At 40.5% G+C, this 27,128-nt stretch overlaps 1 protein-coding gene across 1 annotated transcript in view; it reads right to left on the reverse strand.

Annotated features, from left to right (window-relative positions):
- Nucleotides 1–12,985: 12,985 nt before the first annotated feature.
- The window catches only part of RLF (rearranged L-myc fusion), a 94,330-nt gene continuing 80,187 nt past the window's right edge, over nt 12,986–27,128 (reverse strand). The window contains 3 exon segments of the mRNA XM_030218064.1: nt 12,986–15,660; nt 15,663–18,201; nt 25,122–25,263. Coding sequence (XP_030073924.1) covers nt 13,457–15,660; nt 15,663–18,201; nt 25,122–25,263 — 4,885 coding nt within the window. The 3' untranslated portion in view covers nt 12,986–13,456.

Below are 27,128 nucleotides of genomic sequence, written 5' to 3' on the forward strand. Positions count from 1 at the left end.
AAGGGAAGAGTGAATAGTTGTTAAGCTGAAAGGCAACGAAAAGAAAAACGATTCCTGTCCAAGTCACAGAAATTTTGTTGTTTCATTGTTGGCGAATCCTTGGAGAACAGAAAGCCAGGCAAGAAATCCCAGAACAAGAGAAAAACTAAGAAACGATCAGAACATGGATCAGAAAAACTATGAAAAGAACCCAGAAGGGATTGAAAATCATGGGTTGCAACAATATCCACATAATGGTCATTTTTATGCATGGGAGCTATAGACAGAAGAGTAAGATCCAAGTCACAAAAAAGCAGAAAATCAGACTCCACAAGCAGGGCCAGGGGTCAAAGTGTTCTTAGTCAAATTTTGCCAAGTATCTCCAGAGACGAGACAGGGGAGGAGAGGCATGATAATCCAGAAGACAAGAGCAACAAAAAGGATCTGAGACCCAGGTGGAGAGTGTATGCTTGGTGGCAAGGCTTGCCTAGATCACTGGGATTATATGTAACAAAAACTAGCAAAGTTTTCCATAGGTCCTTGGTGCCATGCAAATAATAAAGCAAGGCCCACCTATAATCTAAATAATGGCGAGATACTTCTGCTTGTCACAAGCAAAACAGTGAGAAGGATGAGTGACTGGTTTAGGTGAAAATCCCAAAACATTTTGGAGTAAGAATTTTGTATGAATTCAGAGAACAACCATTTTGTGGAAGAATTGGGTACTGGGTGGTTATGGAACTAATTCTTTCAATTTGCTAACTCTTCTTGCTGTGAATCTGTACACATTCGCTCAAAAGGACTAAGAGTCTAGCAAGGACAATGCTGAAGTCCCAAGCCGGAGGTGGGATTTTAAGGGACTAATGTTAAGCCTCTCATGAATCATGAAACTAGAGGTTGAATGGTAAGAGATTTTCCATCAATTTGTGGCTGCTAGATATAATCTTTAATCCTGACTCTAAGAGATGAAGATAGGAAAGAACTTGCAGTGGTAAGCAAGCAATGTTGTTTCTGAGCTTTTGCCTAGTTAGTGCTACTTAATTTGATATGATTTTCATGTGGTTTTCTGAATGCTAGTAACTTTTAATTTACTGATTCTGTAACAGGCAGAAATTCATTATACTCCACTCAATCTCTAAGCCATTAGCAACAGGATCTTCAGGTTGGGATATAAGAACAGACCCTGATGCTGTGTCAGAAATGATGGATGGTACCCTTTTGATAAGGGTTGGCTCATTGACAGGGTCAGTAGCCACAGAAACCAAATTTGTCAACCACTGTGGAGCGGTGGATGGCCTGAGCTTTGTCTCTGCACATCTTTTGTTGAGCCTTTGGGATCAAAGGTGAAGGGAGAAAAGGCATACAGAAGTCCTTGACACCACAAAATAGATTAGGCATCATCAACAAACTTGTGGGTTTGGGTGAATGGGGCAGGAGAGCACAATTTGCATTTTCTGCAGATACAAAATAATTATCAGGCATCTCCAACAGTTGAACAGATGCTGTACAGTGTACAGGTCTAGAGATTCATGGGGATCTACTTGGTAACTTATGGAGTCTACTATTTAAATTTGCTGTCCTAGAAAATAAATGGCCTTTAGAGCGGTCTAAAACAACAAGAAAAGCGGAAGAAACCCAAAAAGACCAGACTGAAAGCACAGATGGTAAGAGCACAAAAAGAAGTTTGTGTGTGTTTTTGCGGGAGATCTGGACTCTCTTTTTGTTGTCCTTTAGAGCGGTCTAAAATGTACATGCAAGCTGCCACATTTATACAGCTTCTCGATAAAGATAAAAGGACCGTGAACCACCTTGCTCATGTAAAACATTGCAACTTGATTGTCCATTCTTATGAGAACTTGAGCAGAACCCAGGATGAGAAGGTTCAAATCACTTTGTAGATGAGTTTAGAACATTGATGTGCAGTTTTCTTTTCATGATGATTTCAGAACCCTTGACTCAGTTACTGGAGCAGATGGGCTCCCCAACCACACCTGGAAGCATCAATGGTGAAAGTTATGTGGAGTTACATCTGAAACAGCCAGCCTTTGACCAGATTTGGCACGTGCATCTACCATTTTAGGGATGATGATATGGCCTGTCGCAACAGGATTCTCTTGCTGAGGGACTGACTACGTTGCTCCCAATGCCACTAAAGAGGTCATGTGTAACCTGCCTAGAGGGAGATGAACCACTGTCGCCATATATCCCAACAGCTGAGGATACTGCGGGTAAGCCCACATGGTTCTCACACAGCCAAGAACTGGAGGGTATGGTCTTGAGAGGTACACCTTTGCTACTCTGGTGTCTAGATGAGCACCAATTAAGTGCTCCTACCTGTGTGAGAGTTAGAGCAGATTTTATTTCCTTGTGGATGAGCTGCACAGTGACAACTGCAGTATGCAGTGATTCACCAGATTTTAGCCAGTTATCCAAGTATGGGTAAACAATTGCAGAGGCAGGCAGCAACAACTGCAAGACATTTGGTAAATACCCTGGGTGTTGAAGAAAGGCTGAATGGACACACCCTGCACTCGAATGGGTGAGACTGTGCTAACTCCTATGCCAATGGTGGAAGTTCTTGATCTAATTATGTTAGCAGCCTTTGATACTGATCATAGTTTGATGTGTAAATTGTCTGAATTAGGAATCACTAACAATGTATTTCAATGGTATAATGATTTGTTTGACAAAATTGGTGTTATCAAAAAATTAAGAATGATCTTCATGGCGGCCACCTTACGGAGTTCCTCAGTGCTCCCCTATCTCACCTCTTAACATCTATGAGGTTCTTTAGGCTTGGTGGCTCTTGGAGAATTTTTGTTTTCATATGTGGATATTTTTATCTTGTTACCAATTTCTCAAGATCGACCTTATTCCCATCTCGGGATAAAAATGTATATTGATAAGATCATAGCTTGGTCTTTATCTTGTCTTCTAAAGCTAAATACAGATACAACTAAAATCCTTTGGTTTAGTTCTGATTTAAATAAAGTTCCAAATGCTATTTATTAGGTAATGATTCCTCCCTTTTAGCTGAGAAACCCTCTGGGAGTGATATTAGATTCTGCCATGTCTATGGAAACTCAAGTTAACAACCTTGCAAAGATTTTTTTTTTAAAGTTAGACAACTTTTTGATGGATTTGCTCCTATTTATACAGGAATCATTTTGCTTTTGTGGTACAACTGCTAATTTTGACCCAGATGGACTACTGCAACTCTCTGTACGTAGGCATCTCACAAAAAAAACTGGAAAAAAACTTCAGTTGTTGCAGAATACTGTAGTTCAATTAATTTTTAAAATGACAAAATTTGATCATGCATCCCCTTTATATTAATCCAGGCTTCACTGTTTGCCTGTGAAGGCCCAAATCATTTAAAAATATCTTTAGTTTATAAAACACTATACAGGCAGTCTTCTAAAAGTTCTATTATTGCTTTAAGGATTGCTCTGGTAGGTTGAGTGGTAGTCTGTTAAAACTTGGATCTCGCTTCTTCCTATTATCTAGTTAATACTGTCTTATTATCTTTTTCAAAGGCAACTGAAGACAATCTTTTTCAAAAATACTTAACCTAAAAATTGTAATACTATACCACCATAAATTTTTTTGTAATATTCCTAGTGCTATTCACTAGATTCTTGATCTGCGACTTCACTTTGGGTATCACCAGTAAAAGGCAGGTTATAAATACATAACAATGTTAATTAAGATGAATCGGGATGTGGGTGCAGTCATCCATCAGATCTAAAGCAGCAAGCTAGTCACTGCAGTCCAACAGTGGGAGGACTATGGCTAGCTAGGGAGCTCATCTTCAAACTTTTCTTTCTTGATGAAGATTGAGATTGCATAAATTGAAAATAGGTCTTAAAAGCTCCAAAATTTTGGGGATGAAGAAGAATCTTGAGTAAAAATCCTGACCCTGCTGTTGGGAGTAGAACTTCTTCTATTGTTCTGGCCCATAAGAATGCAGCAATCTCTTCTGCTAGCATCACAATGTGCTGAAATAGACTGCCTCCTCTATCATGGCCATTATCTGGATGGGTCTTGGGAGGAATTTATTTCATAACCTTGGTGTTTGATGTTAAATATGCATTGATCTGTGGCAATGGTTTGACACGTTTCCAAGAAAAATTAGAGCCTTCCACCTCACAAAATAGGGGATTTTGTTTTTTTGTGAAGGAAGTGGAGGGCATCCACTCTCTTACATGCTTTTTATAGATATGCCCCTCTGATGGCTGACAGTTTGGATTAAATTTTGATATCTCCTGTGACAATATTGCTGGAAGTAATAATACCGATAAAGTTTCCTGAACTGCACTTGTTTCTTACAAGATTAAGAGGTCTAGTCGCTAGGCTGCAAGAAGAGCTCTCGGACTATAGAGAACTGGTCATGTATTTGGAAGATAACATCCTTGACTAACACCAAACAGATTATCTCCTAAAAATGAAGCATCTGTCAATCTTGGAGATCATCCCCAAGATCTAGAGCCTTTAGCCATGCAGTAGGTATGGCAGTGGTCACCACTTACACTGCTTTATCACAGACATAATAGGTGAACAGTATGAGGTGTTAGCCAGACTCTTGAAAGCTCATGAAGATTAAAACTGACCTTTATTTATTTTTACACGTTTCTAACCTGCCTATTAACTAAGCGGGTTACAATAAAAACACACAATTATAATCACAAAACATCACATCAATAAAACACAGATGCTGCTCCTCCATCATCACAGAAACTGCTCTTTATAATCCAGGTTAAAAACTTGAAGAAATAAATGTGCTTTCAAATATTTTCTAAGACACAATAAATCAGGAATAAGTCTCAAAGTCTCTGGCAACTTCTTCAAAAACAAAGGTACAGCAATTGCGAGGACAATGTTCAATGGCACTGATCCTTGATTTATTGCAAAACTGAATGATAATGTAAAATTTCCAGCTGATGAATAACTATCATAAGATTCAGCAGAGCACCCAATAAACCTTCTTCCCACTGATCTCCAAGATTCTATGGTACGTTCCTGGATGTCCATGCACTTCAGCCTGGAGATTTTGCTATGCCTCAGTACTGCTTTTGGAGAGCACAGTTTGGTAAGGAAGCTGGTATTGGTCGTGCCCCAGTGCCAGGAGCACTTTATATCTGAGTTCAAGACATCTCAAAGTTCTTGAACAAAGAGAGGGGTATTCATATCAACATTTGGAGATCCTGAAGCATCTGGAATGCTGAGACTACTATGACTCCTTTGGGAGCACTGCAAGATTGAAGTATGGATTGAAAATCCTTATTACATAGGGGCTGACAGACTAGGGAAAGAGCCTTTGAGATCATTTGAAAGAACTTAAATTAAGAAAATGTTTCTGTTGGTTCTTCTTCAGGCTTTTTATCCAATGAAAATGGCAGGTCCTCTTCTGGAGAGAGCAGTTCCACTAATGAGGCCGCATTGATGTGAATATAAAATGATCAGTATATCTAGTAAGTGAAACGTCAAATCAAGGTATTCTGGATTGTTTGAAGATGTCAAAGAGCAGATTGGTAATGCCAGAATAAACGATATTACAATAATCAAGTTTTAAGAGTAAGAGAGAACGAAGAAGGGTCAACTGTCAGGAAATTTTCAAATAATATTCAACTGACGTAAATTGCTGCAGAGTGAAATGTAGAATCTTATGATGAAATTTGTTTCTCAAATGAGAATTAGTCATCTAATATAATCCCTAGATATCTGAAGTTATCCATAAGGGTTCCAGAGTGACCACAAATGGTCGGTGACAGTAATAGATGGGATGGGTCACCGTTTAATCAATAAGTGAAAGTACTTTTGGTTTAGATGATGTCCTGCTAGTATGATGAAAATCTATTTTGCATGTTTTTGCTGTTTTTTGCTTGTTTTTATGGAAATATCAAAAAAGACCTCTCTAAGTCAGAGGAACGCTCCAGCACACGGTGAAATCATCCATGGAGTGTGCCTGCATCCTCCTGCTTGTCTGCGGAGAACACACCTTAGATCAAAAGTTTTCAACCCAGTCCTTGGGGCACACACAGCTGATCAGGGTTTTCAGGATATCCCTATTGAATTCAATGAGGATATCACGAAAATCCCTGCCTTAGATACTTATGATGCACCTCTACATTAAGAGCATAAATATGTTGGGGGTAATGGGCAGGTATAAAACAGGGAAAATACCCAGATAGCTGCAAATGGCACCAGGATCTCAGCCCCAAACCAGCAGGAGAAGGTACTTCATAAAAAAAAAAATATTAGAAAAAATTTGCAAAATATATGTACTCGCTTGTGTGTATGAGACATGGGAAGACTTGCTTTGTGAATGGAAAACTGTTTTGGGGAGTGCAAGACAGAGGCAAAAGTTGGGAATGTGCTTTGTGCATTTGTGTTAGTTTAAGTATGAGTACATCAGACAATCATACTGTCATACTTACCTGGATGGCTAGCATGTATCTGTGTCAAAAAGAGGGTGGGTGTGTATGAGAAATGGAGTATATGTGTACAACCTTGATTTCCATTCATGTAATCTGACTTATGTATAACATTACTTTATGCACAACAAACTTGGGGGAACCTTAATATTACTACCTGTGTCCTGGATGAACAAGAAAATTGGACTTTTTTTTTTAATATGACTGGTGAGTGTGATGAAGTAATCATCTTATTCATTGCTAAATCTTATCAGCACCTGTACTGTTTAAAATCATGACAGAGGGTATGAGATCAAAGGTAAAAGACAAGAGACTGTATAAACCTGACTGCTTAAAATATACTTTAAATCAACTATTACCAAACTTTGCAGTTTAAAACATTTTTCTACATTTCAGTGCCTCCAATTTTTCATTATACAGTGGGGGAAATAAGTATTTGATCCCTTGCTGATTTTGTAAGTTTGCCCACTGACAAAGACATGAGCAGCCCATAATTGAAGGGTAGGTTATTGGTAACAGTGAGAGATAGCACATCACAAATTAAATCCGGAAAATCACATTGTGGAAAGTATATGAATTTATTTGCATTCTGCAGAGGGAAATAAGTATTTGATCCCCCACCAACCAGTAAGAGATCTGGCCCCTACAGACCAGGTAGATGCTCCAAATCAACTCGTTACCTGCATGACAGACAGCTGTCGGCAATGGTCACCTGTATGAAAGACACCTGTCCACAGACTCAGTGAATCAGTCAGACTCTAACCTCTACAAAATGGCCAAGAGCAAGGAGCTGTCTAAGGATGTCAGGGACAAGATCATACACCTGCACAAGGCTGGAATGGGCTACAAAACCATCAGTAAGACGCTGGGCGAGAAGGAGACAACTGTTGGTGCCATAGTAAGAAAATGGAAGAAGTACAAAATGACTGTCAATCGACAAAGATCTGGGGCTCCACGCAAAATCTCACCTCGTGGGGTATCCTTGATCATGAGGCAGGTTAGAAATCAGCCTACAACTACAAGGGGGGAACTTGTCAATGATCTCAAGGCAGCTGGGACCACTGTCACCACGAAAACCATTGGTAACACATTACGACATAACGGATTGCAATCCTGCAGTGCCCGCAAGGTCCCCCTGCTCCGGAAGGCACATGTGACGGCCCGTCTGAAGTTTGCCAGTGAACACCTGGATGATGCCGAGAGTGATTGGGAGAAGGTGCTGTGGTCAGATGAGACAAAATTGAGCTCTTTGGCATGAACTCAACTCGCCGTGTTTGGAGGAAGAGAAATGCTGCCTATGACCCAAAGAACACCGTCCCCACTGTCAAGCATGGAGGTGGAAATGTTATGTTTTGGGGGTGTTTCTCTGCTAAGGGCACAGGACTACTTCACCGCATCAATGGGAGAATGGATGGGGCCATGTACCGTACAATTCTGAGTGACAACCTCCTTCCCTCCGCCAGGGCCTTAAAAATGGGTCGTGGCTGGGTCTTCCAGCACGACAATGACCCAAAACATACAGCCAAGGCAACAAAGGAGTGGCTCAGGAAGAAGCACATTAGGGTCATGGAGTGGCCTAGCCAGTCACCAGACCTTAATCCCATTGAAAACTTATGGAGGGAGCTGAAGCTGCGAGTTGCCAAGCGACAGCCCAGAACTCTTAATGATTTAGAGATGATCTGCAAAGAGGAGTGGACCAAAATTCCTCCTGACATGTGTGCAAACCTCATCATCAACTACAGAAGACGTCTGACCGCTGTGCTTGCCAACAAGGGTTTTGCCACCAAGTATTAGGTCTTGTTTGCCAGAGGGATTAAATACTTATTTCCCTCTGCAGAATGCAAATAAATTCATATACTTTCCACAATGTGATTTTCCGGATTTAATTTGTGATGTGCTATCTCTCACTGTTACCAATAACCTACCCTTCAATTATGGGCTGCTCATGTCTTTGTCCCTTGCTGATTTTGTAAGTTTGCCCACTGACAAAGACATGAGCAGCCCATAATTGAAGGGTAGGTTATTGGTAACAGTGAGAGATAGCACATCACAAATTAAATCCGGAAAATCACATTGTGGAAAGTATATGAATTTATTTGCATTCTGCAGAGGGAAATAAGTATTTAATCCCTCTGGCAAACAAGACCTAATACTTGGTGGCAAAACCCTTGTTGGCAAGCACAGCGGTCAGACGTCTTCTGTAGTTGATGATGAGGTTTGCACACATGTCAGGAGGAATTTTGGTCCACTCCTCTTTGCAGATCATCTCTAAATCATTAAGAGTTCTGGGCTGTCGCTTGGCAACTCGCAGCTTCAGCTCCCTCCATAAGTTTTCAATGGGATTAAGGTCTGGTGACTGGCTAGGCCACTCCATGACCCTAATGTGCTTCTTCCTGAGCCACTCCTTTGTTGCCTTGGCTGTATGTTTTGGGTCATTGTCGTGCTGGAAGACCCAGCCACGACCCATTTTTAAGGCCCTGGCGGAGGGAAGGAGGTTGTCACTCAGAATTGTACGGTACATGGCCCCATCCATTCTCCCATTGATGCGGTGAAGTAGTCCTGTGCCCTTAGCAGAGAAACACCCCCAAAACATAACATTTCCACCTCCATGCTTGACAGTGGGGACGGTGTTCTTTGGGTCATAGGCAGCATTTCTCTTCCTCCAAACACGGCGAGTTGAGTTCATGCCAAAGAGCTCAATTTTTGTCTCATCTGACCACAGCACCTTCTCCCAATCACTCTCGGCATCATCCAGGTGTTCACTGGCAAACTTCAGACGGGCCGTCACATGTGCCTTCCGGAGCAGGGGGACCTTGCAGGCACTGCAGGATTGCAATCCGTTATGTCGTAATGTGTTACCAATGGTTTTCGTGGTGACAGTGGTCCCAGCTGCCTTGAGATCATTGACAAGTTCCCCCCTTGTAGTTGTAGGCTGATTTCTAACCTTCCTCATGATCAAGGATACCCCACGAGGTGAGATTTTGCGTGGAGCCCCAGATCTTTGTCGATTGACAGTCATTTTGTACTTCTTCCATTTTCTTACTATGGCACCAACAGTTGTCTCCTTCTCGCCCAGCGTCTTACTGATGGTTTTGTAGCCCATTCCAGCCTTGTGCAAGTGTATGATCTTGTCCCTGACATCCTTAGACAGCTCCTTGCTCTTGGCCATTTTGTAGAGGTTAGAGTCTGACTGATTCACTGAGTCTGTGGACAGGTGTCTTTCATACAGGTGACCATTGCCGACAGCTGTCTGTCATGCAGGTAACGAGTTGATTTGGAGCATCTACCTGGTCTGTAGGGGCCAGATCTCTTACTGGTTGGTGGGGGATCAAATACTTATTTCCCTCTGCAGAATGCAAATAAATTCATATACTTTCCACAATGTGATTTTCCGGATTTAATTTGTGATGTGCTATCTCTCACTGTTACCAATAACCTACCCTTCAATTATGGGCTGCTCATGTCTTTGTCAGTGGGCAAACTTACAAAATCAGCAAGGGATCAAATACTTATTTCCACCACTGTAAGCATTGCCGTACTGGAAAAGACCAAAAGTCCATGAAGCCCAGTATCCTGTTCCCAACAGTAGCCAAACTAGTTCACAAATACCTGGCAAGATCCCAAAACAATAAAATAGATTTTATGCTGGTTATCCTAGAAATAAGCAGTGGATTTTCCCAAGTCCATCGTAATAACGGCACATGGACTTTTCTTTTAGGAAATTATTCAAACTTTTTAAAATCCTGTTAAGCTAACTGCTTTTAACACATTCTCTAGCAACAAATTCTACAGTTTAATTACACACTACTTGAAGAAATACTTTCTCCAGTTTGTTTTAAATTTACTACTTAGTGGCTTCATTGCATGCTTGCTAGTCCTAGTATTTTAGAAAGGGTGAACAAGCGAATCACGTCTACCTGTTCAACTCAACTCAGTATTTTATAGATCTCTATCTAGCCTCAGACGTCTCTTCTCCAAGCTGAAAAGCCCAAGCCTCTTTAGCCTTTCCTAATAAGGAAGTCGTCCCATCCCCTTTATCATTATCATCACCCTTCTCTGCACCTTTTCTAATTCCACTATACCTTTTTTGAGATACAATGACCAGAACAGTATTCGGAATGCAGTCACACCACGGAGCTATACAAAGGCATTATAATATTCTCAGTTTTGGGTTCCACTCCTTTCCTAATAACTCCTAACATTCTATTTGCTTTCTTAGCCGCCGCTGCACACTGAGCAGAGGGTTTCAACGTATCATCAGCGATGACGCATAGATCCCTTTCATGGTCAATGACTCCTAATGTGGAACTTTGCATTACATAGCTATAGTTCGGGTTCCTCTTTCCCACATGCATCACTTTGAACTTGCTCACATTAAACGCCATCTGCCATCTGGATGCCCAGACGCCCAGTCCTCTTGCAATTTTTCACAATCCTCTCACAATTTAACAACTTTGAATAACTTTGTGTCATCAGCAAATTTAATTACCTCACTAGTTACTCCCATCTCTAGATCATTTATAAATATGTTAAAAAGCAGCGGTCCCAGCACAGAACTCCTGGAGAACCCCACTATCTACCCTTCTCCTTTGAGAACACCGACCATTTAACCGCACGTTCTGTTTAACTAGTTCTTAATCCACAATAGAACACTACCTCCTATCCCATGACTTTCTAATTTCCTCAGGAGTCGTTTATGAGGTACTTTGTCAAATGCCATTTGAAAATCGAGATACACAATATCAAGCGGCTCACCTTTATTCATATGCTTACTCACCCCTTCAAAGAAATGTAGTAGAGTGGTAAGGCAAGATTTCCCTTGACTAAATCCATAATACAGATCTATAAAATCATGAATTAGTGGGACAAGTAAATGCAAAATCAACTGTTTACTCTTTCAAAAAGTACAAAGATTAAGGGACACTCCATGAAGTTACGTGGAGGGGCATAATCGAATGGGGCGCTCAAGTTTTCCTGAGGGCGTCCCCGCAGGACGGCCCCGTGAAGGGGCGGGGAAACCGCTATTATTGAAACAAGATGGGCGTCCATCTTTTGTTTCGATAATACAGTCAGGGACACCCAAATCTCAACATTTAGGTTGACCTTAGAGATGGTCGTACCCGGTTTTCGGCGATAAAGGAAACCAAGAACGCCCATCTAAAAAATGACCAAATCCAAGGCATTTGGTCGTGGGAGGAGCCAGCATTCGTAGTGCACTGGTCCCCCTGACATGCCAGGACACCAACCGGGTACCTAGGGGGCACTGCAGTGGACTTCACAAATTGCTCCCAGGTGCATAGCTCCCTTACCTTTGGTGCTGAGCTCCCCAACCCCTCCCCCAAAACCCACTACCCACAATTGTACACCACTACCATAGCCCTAAGGGATGAAGGGGGGCACCTACATGTGGGTACAGTGGGTTTTGAAGGGCTCACATTTACCAGCACAAGTGTAACAGGTGGGGGGGGGGGGGGGGATGGGGATGGGCCTGGGTCCACCTGCCTGAAGTACACTGCACCCACTAAAACTGCTCCAGGGACCTGCATACTGCTGTCATGGAGCTGGGCATGACATTTGAGGCTGGCACAGAGGCTGGCAAAAAATGTTTTAAAATTTTTTTCTTAGGGTGGGAGGGGGTTGGTGACCACTAGAGGCGTAAGGGGAGGTCATCCCCGATTCCCTCCTGTGGTCATCTGGTCAGTTCGGGCAACGTTTTGAGGCTTGGTCATGAAAAAAATGGACCAAGTAAAGTCGACCAAATGCTCATCAGGGACGCCCTTCTTTTTTTCCATTATCGGCCAAGGACGCCCATCTCTTAAGCACGCCCCAGTTCCGCCTTTGCTACGCCTCCGACACGGCCCCGTGAGCTTTGGTCATCCCCACGACGGACTGCAGTTGAGGGCGCCCAAAATCGGCTTTCGATTATGCTGATTAGGCCGACCCTGAGAGAAGGACGCTCATCTCCCGATTTGTGTCGGAAGATGGGCGCCATTCTCTTTCGAAAATGCCCCTGATAGTGACACATTTAAAACGAGTAGGAGAAATTCTTTTTTCAATCAACATATAGTTATGCTCTGGAACTCAGTGCAGGAACAAGTGGTAAAAGCAGTTAATGCAGCTGGGTTTCAAAAAGATTTGGCCAAATTCCTGGATGAAAAGACCATACACCATTAAGGTAAACATGGGGAAAGCCATAGATTATTCCTGGGGTTAACAAACATGAAATTTTGCTACATTTTGGGACTCTACCAGATACTAGTGACCCAGAATGGATGGACCCTTGGTCTGACCCAGTAGGGCAAATCTTATGTTGTTAAGGTGTGCAGCAGTCGCCTACTAGTTTTGTTTCATATCTTCCATTATTGATTACATTACTTTCCCACCATTCAAAAAATATTCAAAGCAGACAGTCCTAATAAAAGTTTTAATGAGAAAGTCAAGAAATATTAGTTTTTATAGGCCATTTAAGAAACACTGTTTGGATCCTGTAACTCTGAAATCTGTATACTGCATGTCACAGTAGCCACACACGATTCTGTAAATATTTAAAACACCATAAGTTACAATGAAAATCTTGTATGAAAGTTTATTGTACCATAAATAAAATGGGTGAAAAACTGTAATTTATTGAAACTCATAACTCAAAAAAATATAAGATGCTGTAGTGTACAATATATTACACAAAGCACGCTAAAGCGCACATTCAAATCAAGTAAGAACTTTTTATACCGCGCAAAGTACCTTGGTACTTAACTTACTTCATATACAATCATGCACATTTACCTTGCAAGAGGAAGCCCCAGTATTTTAATATGTTAGCACCAAAAAAGCAGACCATTTGAGTTCTTCAAACGACTGGGGGAACAAGCCAAGTGTGTTTTGTCAATACTGTCTACACAGATATAATACATTCATGGAATTAAAAACTGTGTATTCTACCCCCAGAGCACCTTTCTGCTCTGCAAGAGTTAATGGAATTGGAAATCCTCTTTCCCCCTTTTTCAATATACCAGAGGCAATCTAGCTATGAACAAAATTATTCGTTATGAGCTTCCTACACAAAGGTCATCAGTCTTTTTTGATGGAAACAAATCAATAAGGGGTGTGGAAAATTTGGATCTCTCTAGGACAACAACTGGGCGTAAATAATGAAGTTGTTTTAAGGCAAGGTCTCCACAGTCATTTAATGCCTTGTCCAATATGTCCCTCAGGTTCTGTAAAGATGGTGCTGTTGGTGACTCAATAGAAGAGAGCAAAGGCTGGATTGCTGAAATTTTCTCATGTAATGCAGATCCATTTTTTGCTCGAGGTATAGTAATGTTTTGCTTTTCATCAGTAGAAGTCCTACATGTCCCACTATTGTTCCCTTCACTCTCAATTTCCATATCATCTATTGGGCTGTGTTCTACTGGCTCCCACTCACTGTCTTCATCAAAATCGTCGTCTCTCTCCTCACTCTCCTGAATAAACTTCAAAAATGAGGATTCAAACCCCATTGGTTTGAAGGATTTTAAATCAATTGTTCTGGTTAGTGAATGTTTTTGATATTTTTCTTTTGAAGCACTTCCAGAAGTACTTCTAATATCCTCATATACTGAGTTACGTTCACAATCATCATCATGTTTCCTTTTCAAAGGTGATGGAGAAGCATGGAAAACTGATTTATTCTCTTTCACACTACTTTCAGGTAAGACTTCTTCAACTTTACATAAAGGTGGATCTTCAAAACAATGTGCATTTGAATTATGGTTTATTGTGGTTCTACAGAGCAGGGGATCTTTCTCACTGACCACATTATTTTCCACTACACATTTATCCTGATCTTCAATTTCTTTATCTTGAGAGACAGAAAGATCATTCTGAATAGTACACTCTTCATTTTCACATGACTGAGATGTGTGTGTTGTATTTTTCTGTACAAAGTGGATAACATTCTTTTTTTTCAAATATAATTTTTCTGAACAGGGATCCACATTAATTTCTAGGTCTTCTAGATCATATTTAACACACATGATCAGTTTATGATAATGCTTGTCCACATAACTAGCCTCCAGGTGATGTGTGCGTTTATAATGTCTTACAATACTGCTTTCTAATTTCACTACAGATAAACACCCTTGTATCATACAAGGAAACTGTGTGTGTTCTATCTCTTCTGAACACATATTTTGAGCTTCCTCTCTTGTTCTAAACTGTATTAAACGTTTAAGTTTTGACCCAGAAGACCTTGCTTTTTTCTTGCTGACCTGATTTATAACACACCGGCGATTTTCTTTTGCACATTCCTGTTCACTGTCTCCTCTAAGAGTCTCCACTTTGTCCACTGCCTCTGACTCTCCTAATCTACCAAAAAGGTCATCATAATATTCCCTGTGTTGACGATAGACATGTTGTGAGTAAACACCGTAACGTGAAAAATGTCTATCACAGCCATTTAAGTCACAACGAATTTCAAAATCATTTTGTATTTCTCCTTCAGTGCTACCGTCTTCCATCTGATGACGCTTCAGCTTGTTACAAGCGTAAAACATGGCAAGTCCCTTAGAATGGTTACTAGAAAACTCTGCAGATTCACTTAATGACAGCACTTTTTGATCGTTTTCACTGTCAAAGTTATGATAGTCACGGTTATGTTTAGCAAGTGTTCTGTTGCACAAGAAGCTCTTACTACAGTCTTCATATTTACATATAAATACTTTTTTACATTTCACAAGCTCTTTTTTTGTTCCTGCTTTGTCTTTTTCCAAGCATAATTGTTCTCTATTATATCGATGCACAGTTCTATAATGACGGACCAAACCTGTTTGATTGGTGAAGGATGAATTACAGTTTTTGTTAATACAGTGAAATGGTTTGTGGTATTTATTCAGCATATAGCATGTATTCCCTTTTGCGACTGTTCTTTTGCTTCCCCTTCCTTCTTTTGTTTCCAGGTCATCTGAATGGCTGTCCAAGGCTGAAAATTCAGATTTCCTGATGAAGCTAGTCTCTGTTTCTTCAGACATGGAATCAATATCTGTTTCAGAGCAATAGTCTCTGTTTTGGGGGCGATGGATTTTACGCTTCAGTCGCTGTTCAGAGTACCCTCTTTTGTCTTCAGCATCGCTGTTATGGAAAGCAGAATCTGAGTAGCTACTACTTCTTTTCTTCAGTTTCTGTACAGTAGGTTCTTGTATTTTTTCAGAAAATTTGGCAGCAGTGAATATCTTGCCACTTACTTTTGAGTTGCTTAGCTGATGTTTGTTTTATAATGTATTCTAAGGTGTGTTCTCCTTGTAAATGCACTCGGACAAATATGACATTCGAATGGTGAATACTTATATTTAAACTTGCTCAACTGGAGGACTTTATCCCTTGAATAGTTGTGTTTTTTAACATAATGCATTAATAGAGCTTGTCTAGTCACACATTGATATGTGCAACCCTGAAGTTCACAGGAAAAGGGTTTAGCTGCTAGCTGGATAAGATATTGGCTGGGAGCAATTTCCGGATGCCCTTGAGAACGTGATCCTGATACAGTCTGATTTACTGATTTGAGGGAGGCAGTACCAGTCTGCAATGTTGAAAACTGTTTCTGTGTTGAACAGTTTTTATTGGAATTCTGCAGAGTTAAATGTTTCAAGCGTGATAGAAGTTCCATTATGACCTCCTCGGTAATTGGCCCTTTACAATCAAGAGAAGCCGAGGTTTCTTGGATGAGAAGATTTCCGTCTTCTTTCTGGACATTTTTTCGCCTGGAATTTGATGTGCAAGTTATATTTTTATTCTGAAAACCTGTATGTGTTTTGAAACTATGTTTATTCCCTGTCCTAATTTTCCTGGTACTCTTTTGACTGTTGCTGAATAGTTTGATAAAATTTTTAGTCTCAATCCTTGGCCTTTTCTGGAGTTTGAAATGCTGCGGATGAACCTTACGAAGATGTTTTTGTATAATCCTTGCTGTTTTGCATGTAAAACCACAGTCTTCATACCCACATGCAAATTTTTTGCCATCAAAGCAAACTATGGCATTGGAACACTGTTCCCTTAAACAAGACAATTTTACTTTTCCACTGCCTGCTGGAATACTTGTGACAGTTTGAGTTCTCTCTCCTTTTCCAATTACTTCAAGGGATATCTGTGTTTTTTTCAAAGTACTTGAATTATGGTTTTCTAAAAGTGTTATATGGTTACCATTATTTACTTCCTCAGACACATTTTCCTCTTTAACCTGTGCATTTACTTGATTAGCAGCAGGATGCGCACATGAATTAGAAATTTCAGGTACAACTGGATTTTGGGGGGCATCCACCTGCTTAACTAACTGAGATTTATCAAGTTTGATTTCGTTTTCTACTGTAATTGAGTCTTCAGATTTAATTGGTGCCTGATTTGTTTGTTTTTCTTTAAGATCATGTGTTATAAGGTGATCCTGAAACTCAGTTTTAGAATAGTAGAACTTTTTGCAGCCAAGAAAGGTACAAGTGTATGAGGCATCCCGAAAGTGCTGAGCTTCATGGTGATACAGCTGTGCCAAGTCACTGAAAACAACATTGCAACCATTTAACTCACATTTATACTGCAGATCATTGTGTGTTTGTCTGTGACTTAGTAATGCATTAACTGAATTAAATCTAGCATTGCAGTCTATAGACAGACACATATAAGGCTGAGGACCAAAATGCACTCTTTCATGCTTCTGTAAATGAAACCTTGTCATGAAATGTCGCCTGCAAAAAGAACATTTTTCTCTCCTATTTTTCATTTCCAAATAGTGTTTCACATTTTCATCATCACTTTGATGTTCAGCCTTCAGATGAACACTTAAGTATTTAAACTGTTTAAAAACTCTGGAGCAGTCTGTTCCAGGGCATGGATACAAGTCTTTGTCTTGTAAGTGATAGTCTTCTATACGGCTGAACATAACATATTCCAGTGGGTCACTTGAAGTTTGATCATATAACTGATTACTTTCCTCATGTTCTGCAGAACAGACACTAGGTATTTTCTTCTTCGATCTTGAGATTCTGTGTTCTTTTTTCACCAGAAGTTTCTTTCTACGCTGGTGCCTAAGTGGCATTTTTACGTGTTCCATTACATGTGACACAAATATTTCCTTTTTCTTCACCTTCTTTAAACATACCGGACAGGTATAAACACCATCTTTCAGGTGCATTTTAGAATGATGAAGTATTCGAGCCTCTATAACTTCCCTTTTACACATCACACAGTAGAATTTATACTGAAGCCATCTCTGGTATCTTTCAGAAGACCCAACTGGCTTTTTCACTTTTGCTTTATCTGTTTGCTGACTTATGTTGGTGAATTTGAAATCTGGAAGCTCTTTAGCATCTTCATAGTCACTTGAATGTTTCTCTAAAACATCAGGTTCATTAATGGATATTTCATTGCCACTTTCATTGTCTTCAGACTCAGAAGCTTCAATTTCTAACAGTTTAAGGCATTGGCGTTTTAATGTTTTCCAATCCCAAAATTCTGGATCAAAAGGCCAATGAGCCTTCAAAGCCAACAAGAGCTCACAACGCAGTGAATTTGGAACCTGGGCGTTTTCTTCATCACATTTTTGATCTGGTTGCAGATAGAGTTCTTCCAGCATATTATATGCATCAATGGTTGGTTCAAGTAAGAACTCTGTTAATTGGCAAGCTCTTTTAACCTCAAGATCTTCTGATAAAAGGCATGAAATTGTCTTGCACACAGAGGTCTTCATTTCATCATTTTCATTTGATTTAATCTGAAGAGCTTGCATGCACAGAAGCACAGAAACTGAAAGTCCCACTTCTTCTGCCTATATAGAAGACAAAAAAAAATTATTTGAAATAATTTTCTAAAATCAATACTATGCATAGGTTGAACTATGGATATGGTGAAATATAAATCCTTAAATAAAATTATATTTGACAACTTTTACTAGAAAACTTGGAAATTGCACCAGTGATAACCATATGTCCTTTGCGCAAGGCCACTCAACTCTTGCAACATCTAGAGGAGCTCCAAAAACCAAAGTAATTAAAAAATATTTATTATGGATTCCAGTATGTGGCCACTAACAGACTGGTTACACATGATCCCCCCCTGAATAGAGGCATATTTACTGTACTGCATAACATTCAGCAACAATGTCTAATGCAACCCAGTTTGTAGATAATCAGGGTGGAAACTATTTAGAATATAGGCAGCAGGTAAATTATTAAGCAACACAACATTTTTATTTAGAATTATTCTTTTTTTGCTTCTACTATTTTTGTAATATTTATGGTGAACTTTGTTCTTATCTGCTAATTTTCTCTCCCTGAATCCTGCTACATATGAATGGATTATGCGCACCCCAACCAGCAGATAGGGGCAGAGAACACTGACAAATCAGTGATGTCCATCACTAGTGTAAGGAGTGGTCTAACTCTAGAATTTGCCAGTACAACTATTGCCAAAACAAATCTGAAACACTTTATCATCATCATAGAACAGCAGTTCTCAACCCAGTCCTCGGGACAAACCTAGCTAGTCAGGTTTTCAGGATACCCACAATGAATATGAATATATGAGATCTGCATACAATGGAGCTAGTGCATGCCATTGCACAGGGCCCTGAAAAAAGGTTATGAAGCAAAACCATGAACAATGCTATGTCAAAATGGCACAGAGAAAGAAAATCATCACACTCTTTTGTGGTCTGCAGTATTTTGTTGGTTCGACTGATGAGAGGCTAAGAAAACAAGGGCCCTTGATGCAGGCATTGCCAAAACACAGCCATGTCAGGTCAACAAAATTTATAAACAGAATGTGGCTTCGGTGACATCATTATTCCCGTGGCCATCTCTGTTTTTTGCCATTTGTTTTCTGCAGAACACTCTTGTTCTTCTCCTAAGTTCCAGGATTACACCACTCCTTATACTAGTGATGACATCACTAATTTGTCGTCGTTTTCTCAGTCTTCATCTGCTGCTTGAGGGACATAACAGACTCATCTGGGCTGATCTAGCAGGATGCTAAGGAATATAATTTATGACATGCCTTTCCATTAAAAAAAAAAAAAAAAAAAACAACATTCAATGTAATTAACATCATCTGAAGGGTTATGTTTATCTTTTGGGGGGGGGGGGTGTATTTTATTGGGAGACTGCTTTTCTTCTTCAAATTCCCTCTCCCAGCTTCCTTCCCCCTCCCACCCCCCACACAGTCTGGCTAATTGTAGCTCTTCTATCTCCATTAATCATCTTAAATTTAGAGTGGTGGATACTTGGAATGCCCTCCCGCGGGAGTGGCGGAGATGAAAACGGTAATGGAATTCAAAAACGCGTGGGATAAACAAAAGGGAATCCTGTTCAGAAGGAATGGATTCTCAGAAGCTTAGCAGAGATTGGGTGGCAGCACTGGTGTTTGGGGTGCGGGGCTAGTACTGGGCACATTTTTGCGGTCTGTGCCCTGAAAAAAATCAAGGTCAGGTATACATATACAATAACGAATATGAGTTTATCTTGTTGGGCAGACTGGATGGACCGTACAGGTCTTTTTCTGCCATCACCTACTATGTTACTATGAGGCGTATTTTCAAACCACTTAGCCTTACAAAGCTCCATAGGTTACTATGGAACTTTGTAAGGCTAAGTGCTTTGAAAATGAGCCCCTATGTATGTTACATTCTAGCAAGGCCCGCAATAGGCTGCAGTTATGTATTATCTGTCAGCCAGATGGGAGCTGCGCCGGCACCTTCCCACCACTAAGATGAGGACTGTACAGTTTCACCTTCCCAACAACCTGGAGACTGCACCAACATGCACTCCTTGTTCAGCAGCATTGATAAGCAGTCCCTCACTGATGTCTAGGCAGAAGTCATTTCAGCACATAGTTCTCTCCCAATACTCCCACATCTATCACCTCTAGTAAGTGATTCTAGCCTACCACCAGTGCATCCTACTCAATCCAACCCAACAGGAGTGCACAAAGCAGGCACCTGCAATATAATTTTAGTTTCCCAGACAACCAGAAGCACAGAATTTTTCCAACCCTGTAGTTAACAAGTTAAGAGCGGAATGCTGTCACCAAATAAAGAAATACTGCTAAAAGGTGCTTTAACACAGAAAACACAAAATGTTACCTTTCAGTTCAGTACAAATGTTTTACCGGGTTAAATAAAAATGGCACAAGGTCAAAGTGACCCAATGTCCTTGATGCTCCAAGCAGCATGTGAAAACTGAACTCTGTCTCCTCCGGGCTTGTCTCATATGGACATAAACTCACAAGGAATAAACCTAGATTGCTGTGCCAATTAAACTCAACATCATTAGTACAGACCTAGTTCATGATTTCATTGCCAAGGCAATACAGAGTGCTTTGAGAGCCTCAGTTCTGATCCAAGGTGTAGTAGTGGAACCCTTACTGATCCTAATTGACCAACCAAGTTCAGTGAGGGCATGGTAAAGACTAATCAAACATTTGTGACTAAATGTAATCTCTCAGTTTCAGTTTGACAGGTGCCCCTGACTATCCAAGCTGAAATTCCCCCTCCACACATAAACACATCTGAGCAAATATATTTAAATCACAAAATTAAGATAACAAAACAAGGTAAGAAATAAAGAAGGCTCTTTTCAAAGGTACTTTAAGCAGTTAACATGGGTATTTAGCACTGTTAGTGCTCAGCTGGTCTGACAATTAAACACATGGTTTGACAGCACATGCTGATGTGTTAACTGCATTGCAGGGAATTACCCCACAGTACATCACATTATCTGTAATACACTTAACACAGAGACAGTATGCTTAATATGCGTTAACTGTACGAGTACTGGGCATGCACCCAACACACTGCAGTTATGCATGTTAATTTTTGCCACTAATGTGCAGTACTTGCAAAATGTTTGTGTACTTTAGTGAAAAGACCCAAAGTCAAACAAAAAAGTAATAAAACAGAGCAAAAAGAAAAAAAATGAAAGATCTTCCCAAAAATCCCGAAAGATCTAAAAATATTTGACTAGTACTAAGTTTTCAAATCAAGTGCCAACCTCAAAGGCCAACACAAAGCTTGTGTAGCAATCCAGAAAAGCTTAATCCCCCCCCCCAAAAAAAAAAATTTCTTCCATAATCAAAAGGCTTATATTTAGAACAAAAACAACTAAACTAGAAACTTAAGTTTTTGTCAAAATAATTTGAGGAGGGAGGTTGGAAATTCATGTTAATTAAGGAAATTATTCACTGTGAATCCAATGCCATGCAACAAGTGACCTTTGATCATCTTTAATAAAAACATTTTTAAAAACTACAGGTACAACTCAATTTACTAGTACTACTACTACTACTACTACTTATCATTTAACTCGAATGCAGTTAAGTATCGCAGTTCTTATTAGCTATCTGATAAAGGGAAACTGCCACAACCTGATATGGAAGCAGGCAAATATTTATATACAGAAAAAAAGGGAGATTTGTTACAGACATTAACTTACAGGTGAAATTTATTCATGCCTGTTAATTGTCTTTCCTTGAGTCCTGCTAGACCAGTCCAGACAAGCAACTGTGTCCTTCCCAACCAGCAGATGAAGGTAGAGAAACTGAACTACTCCAGTGACATAACCAGTACAGGGCTAGTGCACTCTGGAATTCTCCAGTTATGCCACTGCCAAAGCAGGAAAAGGTCCAAAACTGCATACACCAATCTGTCCCCATACAGATTATCCCTCAATATCAATTAATTATACAGTGCTAGGCAGACTTTTACGGTCTGTGCCCTGAGAAAGGCAGGGACAAATCAAACTCGGGTATACATATAAAGTATTACTACTATACAACAGAGTGAGGGAGAGCAAACTGGATCCAAGAAAAATCCCTAAAGCAGCCATCTTCCAAGGCATGGGATGTACAAAAGCAATACAAGGTCCTCCCTAACTGCTCTGCCAAAGACCGAGTCAACCTTAGTGAGCACATCAATTTTGTAGAGCTTCACAAGGAAACAAAGGGCCAACCAAGTCGTCGCTGAGCTAATAGCCAGTGACTCAACCTACTCCAATCTAATTAACTGGCATTTTTATTCTGCTTTACCGAAATGGCTCAAGGCGGACCACAATCAAGATACAGATCAAAGAGGTAATCTTCCTATAACAATACATTTCCGTAATGGTTGTAATAATTCAAGCTCAGATGATCAAAACTCTGGCGCTGTTCAGAACAGCGGTAGAAAATACAGCCTCAGTAGCGCCCAAAACTAACTCCCTCATGATCGAAGCTAATAGTATGCAAATGATATAATGATATGCACGATATTAGCTGTGATCATGAGGACATAATGCAAGACAATGGTGCTGGCATATGCTTGTGCTCGACTAAAACAGCCCGGCACCTACCACTGCTGCCAAGTCCTTCCTGCACACATTTCAACTGGAAGTTTCAAACATTGCAACTCTGGAATCGTTTTAAGCTATCAGCAAACAGGCCGCATGTAAAACCTTAAGCTTAGATATTTTTTTTAGAGTGTATTTTTCACACAGCCACAAAAATGAGTTGACCAGAACCAAAAGTCCAAGGAGGTGGGGGAGGAAGAGGGATAACAACTGACCGTTGGTTTTATGCAGGCAGAAAGTATGGTCCAAGGCCACACCTCATTTTTCAGCACAGTCTTCTCTAGCCTTTACGCCAGAACTGGCGTAGGATTTGAGGTGGTACAGGAATACGAGCATCAGGGCACATAATGTCCCTTTTTTGCATGTATCTGTACGTTACCCGCAAAGATGATGGCTGTGCTCGTTACTTGCAGTGGTAGGGGTCTTCCAGTATACTGTGCCAGTAAACGAGAGCACTAGTCCAGCGCTAATGGCTGTTTTTTATTCAAATTTTTATGTTTTAGACCCTTGAGGAAGGCGTTTAGCCAATACAAGGCCCGTATAGGGTCTTCTTGGGTCAGCTGACTTTGGCTGATAAACTCTTGGATGCTCTTACTTCTTGTTTGCCTCGGTTATTTGGAACTCTCCTCACTTTCACTCGTGTTGTGCTTGCCAGCTGCAGAAGTTCAACACCTTCAGAGCTACTGCTGCACTCTGGATCCTTCCTTGCTTAATGTAAGCCATTGTCATGGTGTGGTCAAACATCACCTAGACCACCTTCCTAGGACCAGGTAGATTGCTCGTTTCTAGTCAATTGATGGGTCATCCTGACTTCAGTCGGCAACACCACTCCAGGCCATCTGGCCCAAGGCAAGGAGCTCCTCAACACCAGACGTGGTAACTGGATCCTTGCACGTCAAACTTTTCTTCCACGAGTCCTGAAGGTCATGAAACCTTGGCCACGGTCGGCTGTGGAATACCATTAAGGGAAAGAGATCCAGCAAAGCGATACGAGCTAAAAGCTAAGTAGTTGCTCATTGTTTTGTGTTGTTTGCTTAAAATTTGAAATAAACACACCATTAAGGAAAGTGGGAAGGTTTTTTAGCCAATGATGACATTTTGTACTCCAAGAAATTTAAGGCGTTTTGACTGATAAAGAAAAGGAGTCAGATGAGGGTTTTTCCTTCCTTTTTTGTATGTTTAATGTATAAAAAAATCTATTAAAAATTTTTCAAAAAATATCAATATGCTCATTTGTGAGGATTTTGTTGAAGTTTGGCAAAAAGTATAATAACTTGAAACACCTCCGTGCAATTCACAAAAAATGCTTCCTTCGGGACACCTCTAAGACGGAGATTACCTGTACTCTCCAAGTCTTCAACTCGGCCCCTGAGTAGCTTGGTTTCTGTGCTCTGGGAGTCACAGAAAGATTGCATCTCCTCAGTACATTCCTCACAATGAGCGAGTCTCCCCTCTATCTTCTCCTGTCCTGCCAACATAGCTCCCGGCTCTTGTTTAATCCCTGCAAGGGTAAATTTCAAATCCTGGTGCACTAGTTGAAAGTCTGCTTTGAGCTCCTATATCCACTTCTTGATAGCTCACGCTTGAAGTGCACTGCAGGAAGCATCTGAATCGGTGCCCGAGTTGTCCTCCACTCGGAGTCTACCGCCAGTGCAGTTATGCAATTCCACCTCTCTAGCCTTATTAGAGCTTTTGACCCGGTATGAAGCCAAGGATTTACTGGCTTCCAACTTTTTACAAGATGCCATCCTACAGGAGATCCGCTGCACCAAAAAAAAAGTCTCTGTGGAGAAGGCAATCGGGGGTGGGGTGGGGGTGAAACAGCATGTATATCAAGCAGCTCGAACGAAGCCTTAACCCTGAACTGCCATTGCTTCAGCTGACGTCACTTCCACTTCCTCTCTCTCTCTCTTTTTTTTTTTTAAAGGTTGTTGTGCTGGAAAGGACAGCTCCACAGGAAACAGGAGAGAGCTGAAGGGAAGAAGTAAATTTGCGGGGCACCAGAGACAGGGATCTGAAGACCTCCAGATATGACTCTGCAGACTCAAGTCACCCACAAAGCTCAACTGGAGACCAGCTGACCAACTGGACCAGGAGAAAATCACTCAGAATCAGAGGATGAAAAGTGTGTCCATCCATGTGCTGAGGAGCTGGACTGGATGCTGAGAGGTATGTCTCAGCTCAGTTTTCAGTTCTCTATCTCCATCTGCTGGCTGATGGACACAACTATCCCACAGGTTCTGGAATGGTGGGAAGCTACGTAACGGAACACTATTTTCCAACAGTGAGGATGCTTACCACATAATGTTCTATATTACTCCTACCCTTATTCTTAATAAAATTACTAGCACAGTTAAAATGAACTGCTTACCTCTGCATGTACAACTCTTATCAAGAAAAATAAGTGTGGTAGAGTTTTGGCTATGACACCAAACTGTCGACATCTCTCTAGAAAAGAATCTAAAGAAGGATCAATTCTTCTTTGCAATTTGCTCCAGAACAGAGTCAGCTCCCTATTGAATGGGAAGCAAAAACAGAATTATGCAAATAATCTATCCAAAGTAAAAAGCATGGAGTAGGTCAAAGTGTCACAGTCACTGGGTTCTGGATAGGTTCCTTAGTGACACAGCAGATTACATTTAACCAAAAGGTTATGGGAAGGAGGTAGATCTACTGAGACTGATGATTTGGAAATGGCTCCAGAATTGGGTAAAGAAGAGTGAGTAAGGAACATTATGAAAACACATAATATGAATAAGGATTATGAAGTTGGTTAAAGGAATCAGGATAATGTGTATCAAACAAAGAAAATCAAAAGCATAATGATAAGAATTTACAATAAAGAAAAGTACATTTGGAGCAACAATACTAAAACTCAGATGAAAACAGAGAATTGGATTTCACTGTCAATAAGCAATAGATTATTCCTGGGGGAATTCTGGGCAACACAGTAGCTTTCCATAAATTTATCAACACTGAAAGGAGGTCATTTTATTACTGGGTATCTGAAAAATACAAAATGGGGTAATTTATGCCTACTTTATAATAGCTCAACATCTGTAACACTTCACTATATTAAATTAAAAAAAAAAATTAAAAGCCATAGTCACACCACAAAAGAAACAAGATCCCCTAGTGTCACTAGATTGCTATGGCTTATTCTACAAAAAAACACAGATGGTGAGTCACTGCTTACATCCCCCACCCCCAAATCCCCCTGGAGATAACAAGAGTACAGAAGCTGGTTTATCATGAACAATTCTGGATTCACAAATTGCACACAGCTTCCTCTCTTTAGACTGAATGATTCAATCGAATGGATGACTTTAGTTTAATCTGATTAGTGGATAGATGTAACATGGTTTCTCTCTTATTGGCTCTTTCAATTTTTGAACTTGGATATTTGGATGGGTGCCATTTTATAGCTTTTGTTACACTGCCTGAGAATAATCTGGGGAGAATGAAAGTGGTCTTTTTTTTCAAAAATGTTATTTGGTATTGATGGGATATAGTTATCTATTTATATAGTCAAGTTTGGATGCACATGTAAACTGCAATTGCTGAAACCCTGTTTTTGTTTAACTGCAGAGAAATTGATTTTTTAATTTTTACTTTTAAACAGTGAAGTGTCATGTCAAGTTGCAAAGCTATGACTCAATACCTTCATTGAATACCTCAAAACCTTATGACTCAATACCTTCATTCAATACCTCAAAACCTTCATTGGACCCTGCCTGTTCTTCCAACTATCGCCCCATCTTTATTTTATTTTTTTTATTTTAGTTACATTTGTACCCCGCGCTTTCCCACTCATGGCAGGCTCAATGCGGTAGGCAATGGAGGGTTAAGTGACTTGCCCAGAGTCACAAGGAGCTGCCTGTGCCGGGAATCGAACTCAGTTCTCCAGGACCAAAGTCCACCACCCTAACCACTAGGCCACTCCTCCACTCCTACCCAAGATACTTCAATGTGCTTTTCACCACCGTTGCCTTGACTTTCTTTCATCTCAAGCTATTTTTGATCCACTTCAATCTGGCTTTCACCCCCTTCATTCAACTGAAGCAGCGCTTGCTAAAGTCTCCAATGACCTGTTCCTGGCCAGATCCAAAGGTCTCTATTTTATCCTCATCCTTCTCGATCTATCTGCTGCTTTTGACACTGTTGATCACAGCATACTCCTTGATACGCTGTCCTCACTTGGATTTCAGGGCTCTGTTCTTTCCTGGTTTTCTTCTTATTTCTCCCAGCGTACTTTTAGTGTATACTCTGGTGGATCCTCCTCTACTTCTATCCCACTGTCAGTTGGTGTATCTCAGGGATTCTATCTGTTTCCGCATACAGTTCAAATTCCTCTTATTGACTTATAAGTGCATGTACC

The sequence above is a fragment of the Microcaecilia unicolor genome, chromosome 11 (genome assembly GCF_901765095.1).
Source record: "Microcaecilia unicolor chromosome 11, aMicUni1.1, whole genome shotgun sequence".
Classification (NCBI taxonomy): Eukaryota; Metazoa; Chordata; class Amphibia; order Gymnophiona; family Siphonopidae; genus Microcaecilia; species Microcaecilia unicolor.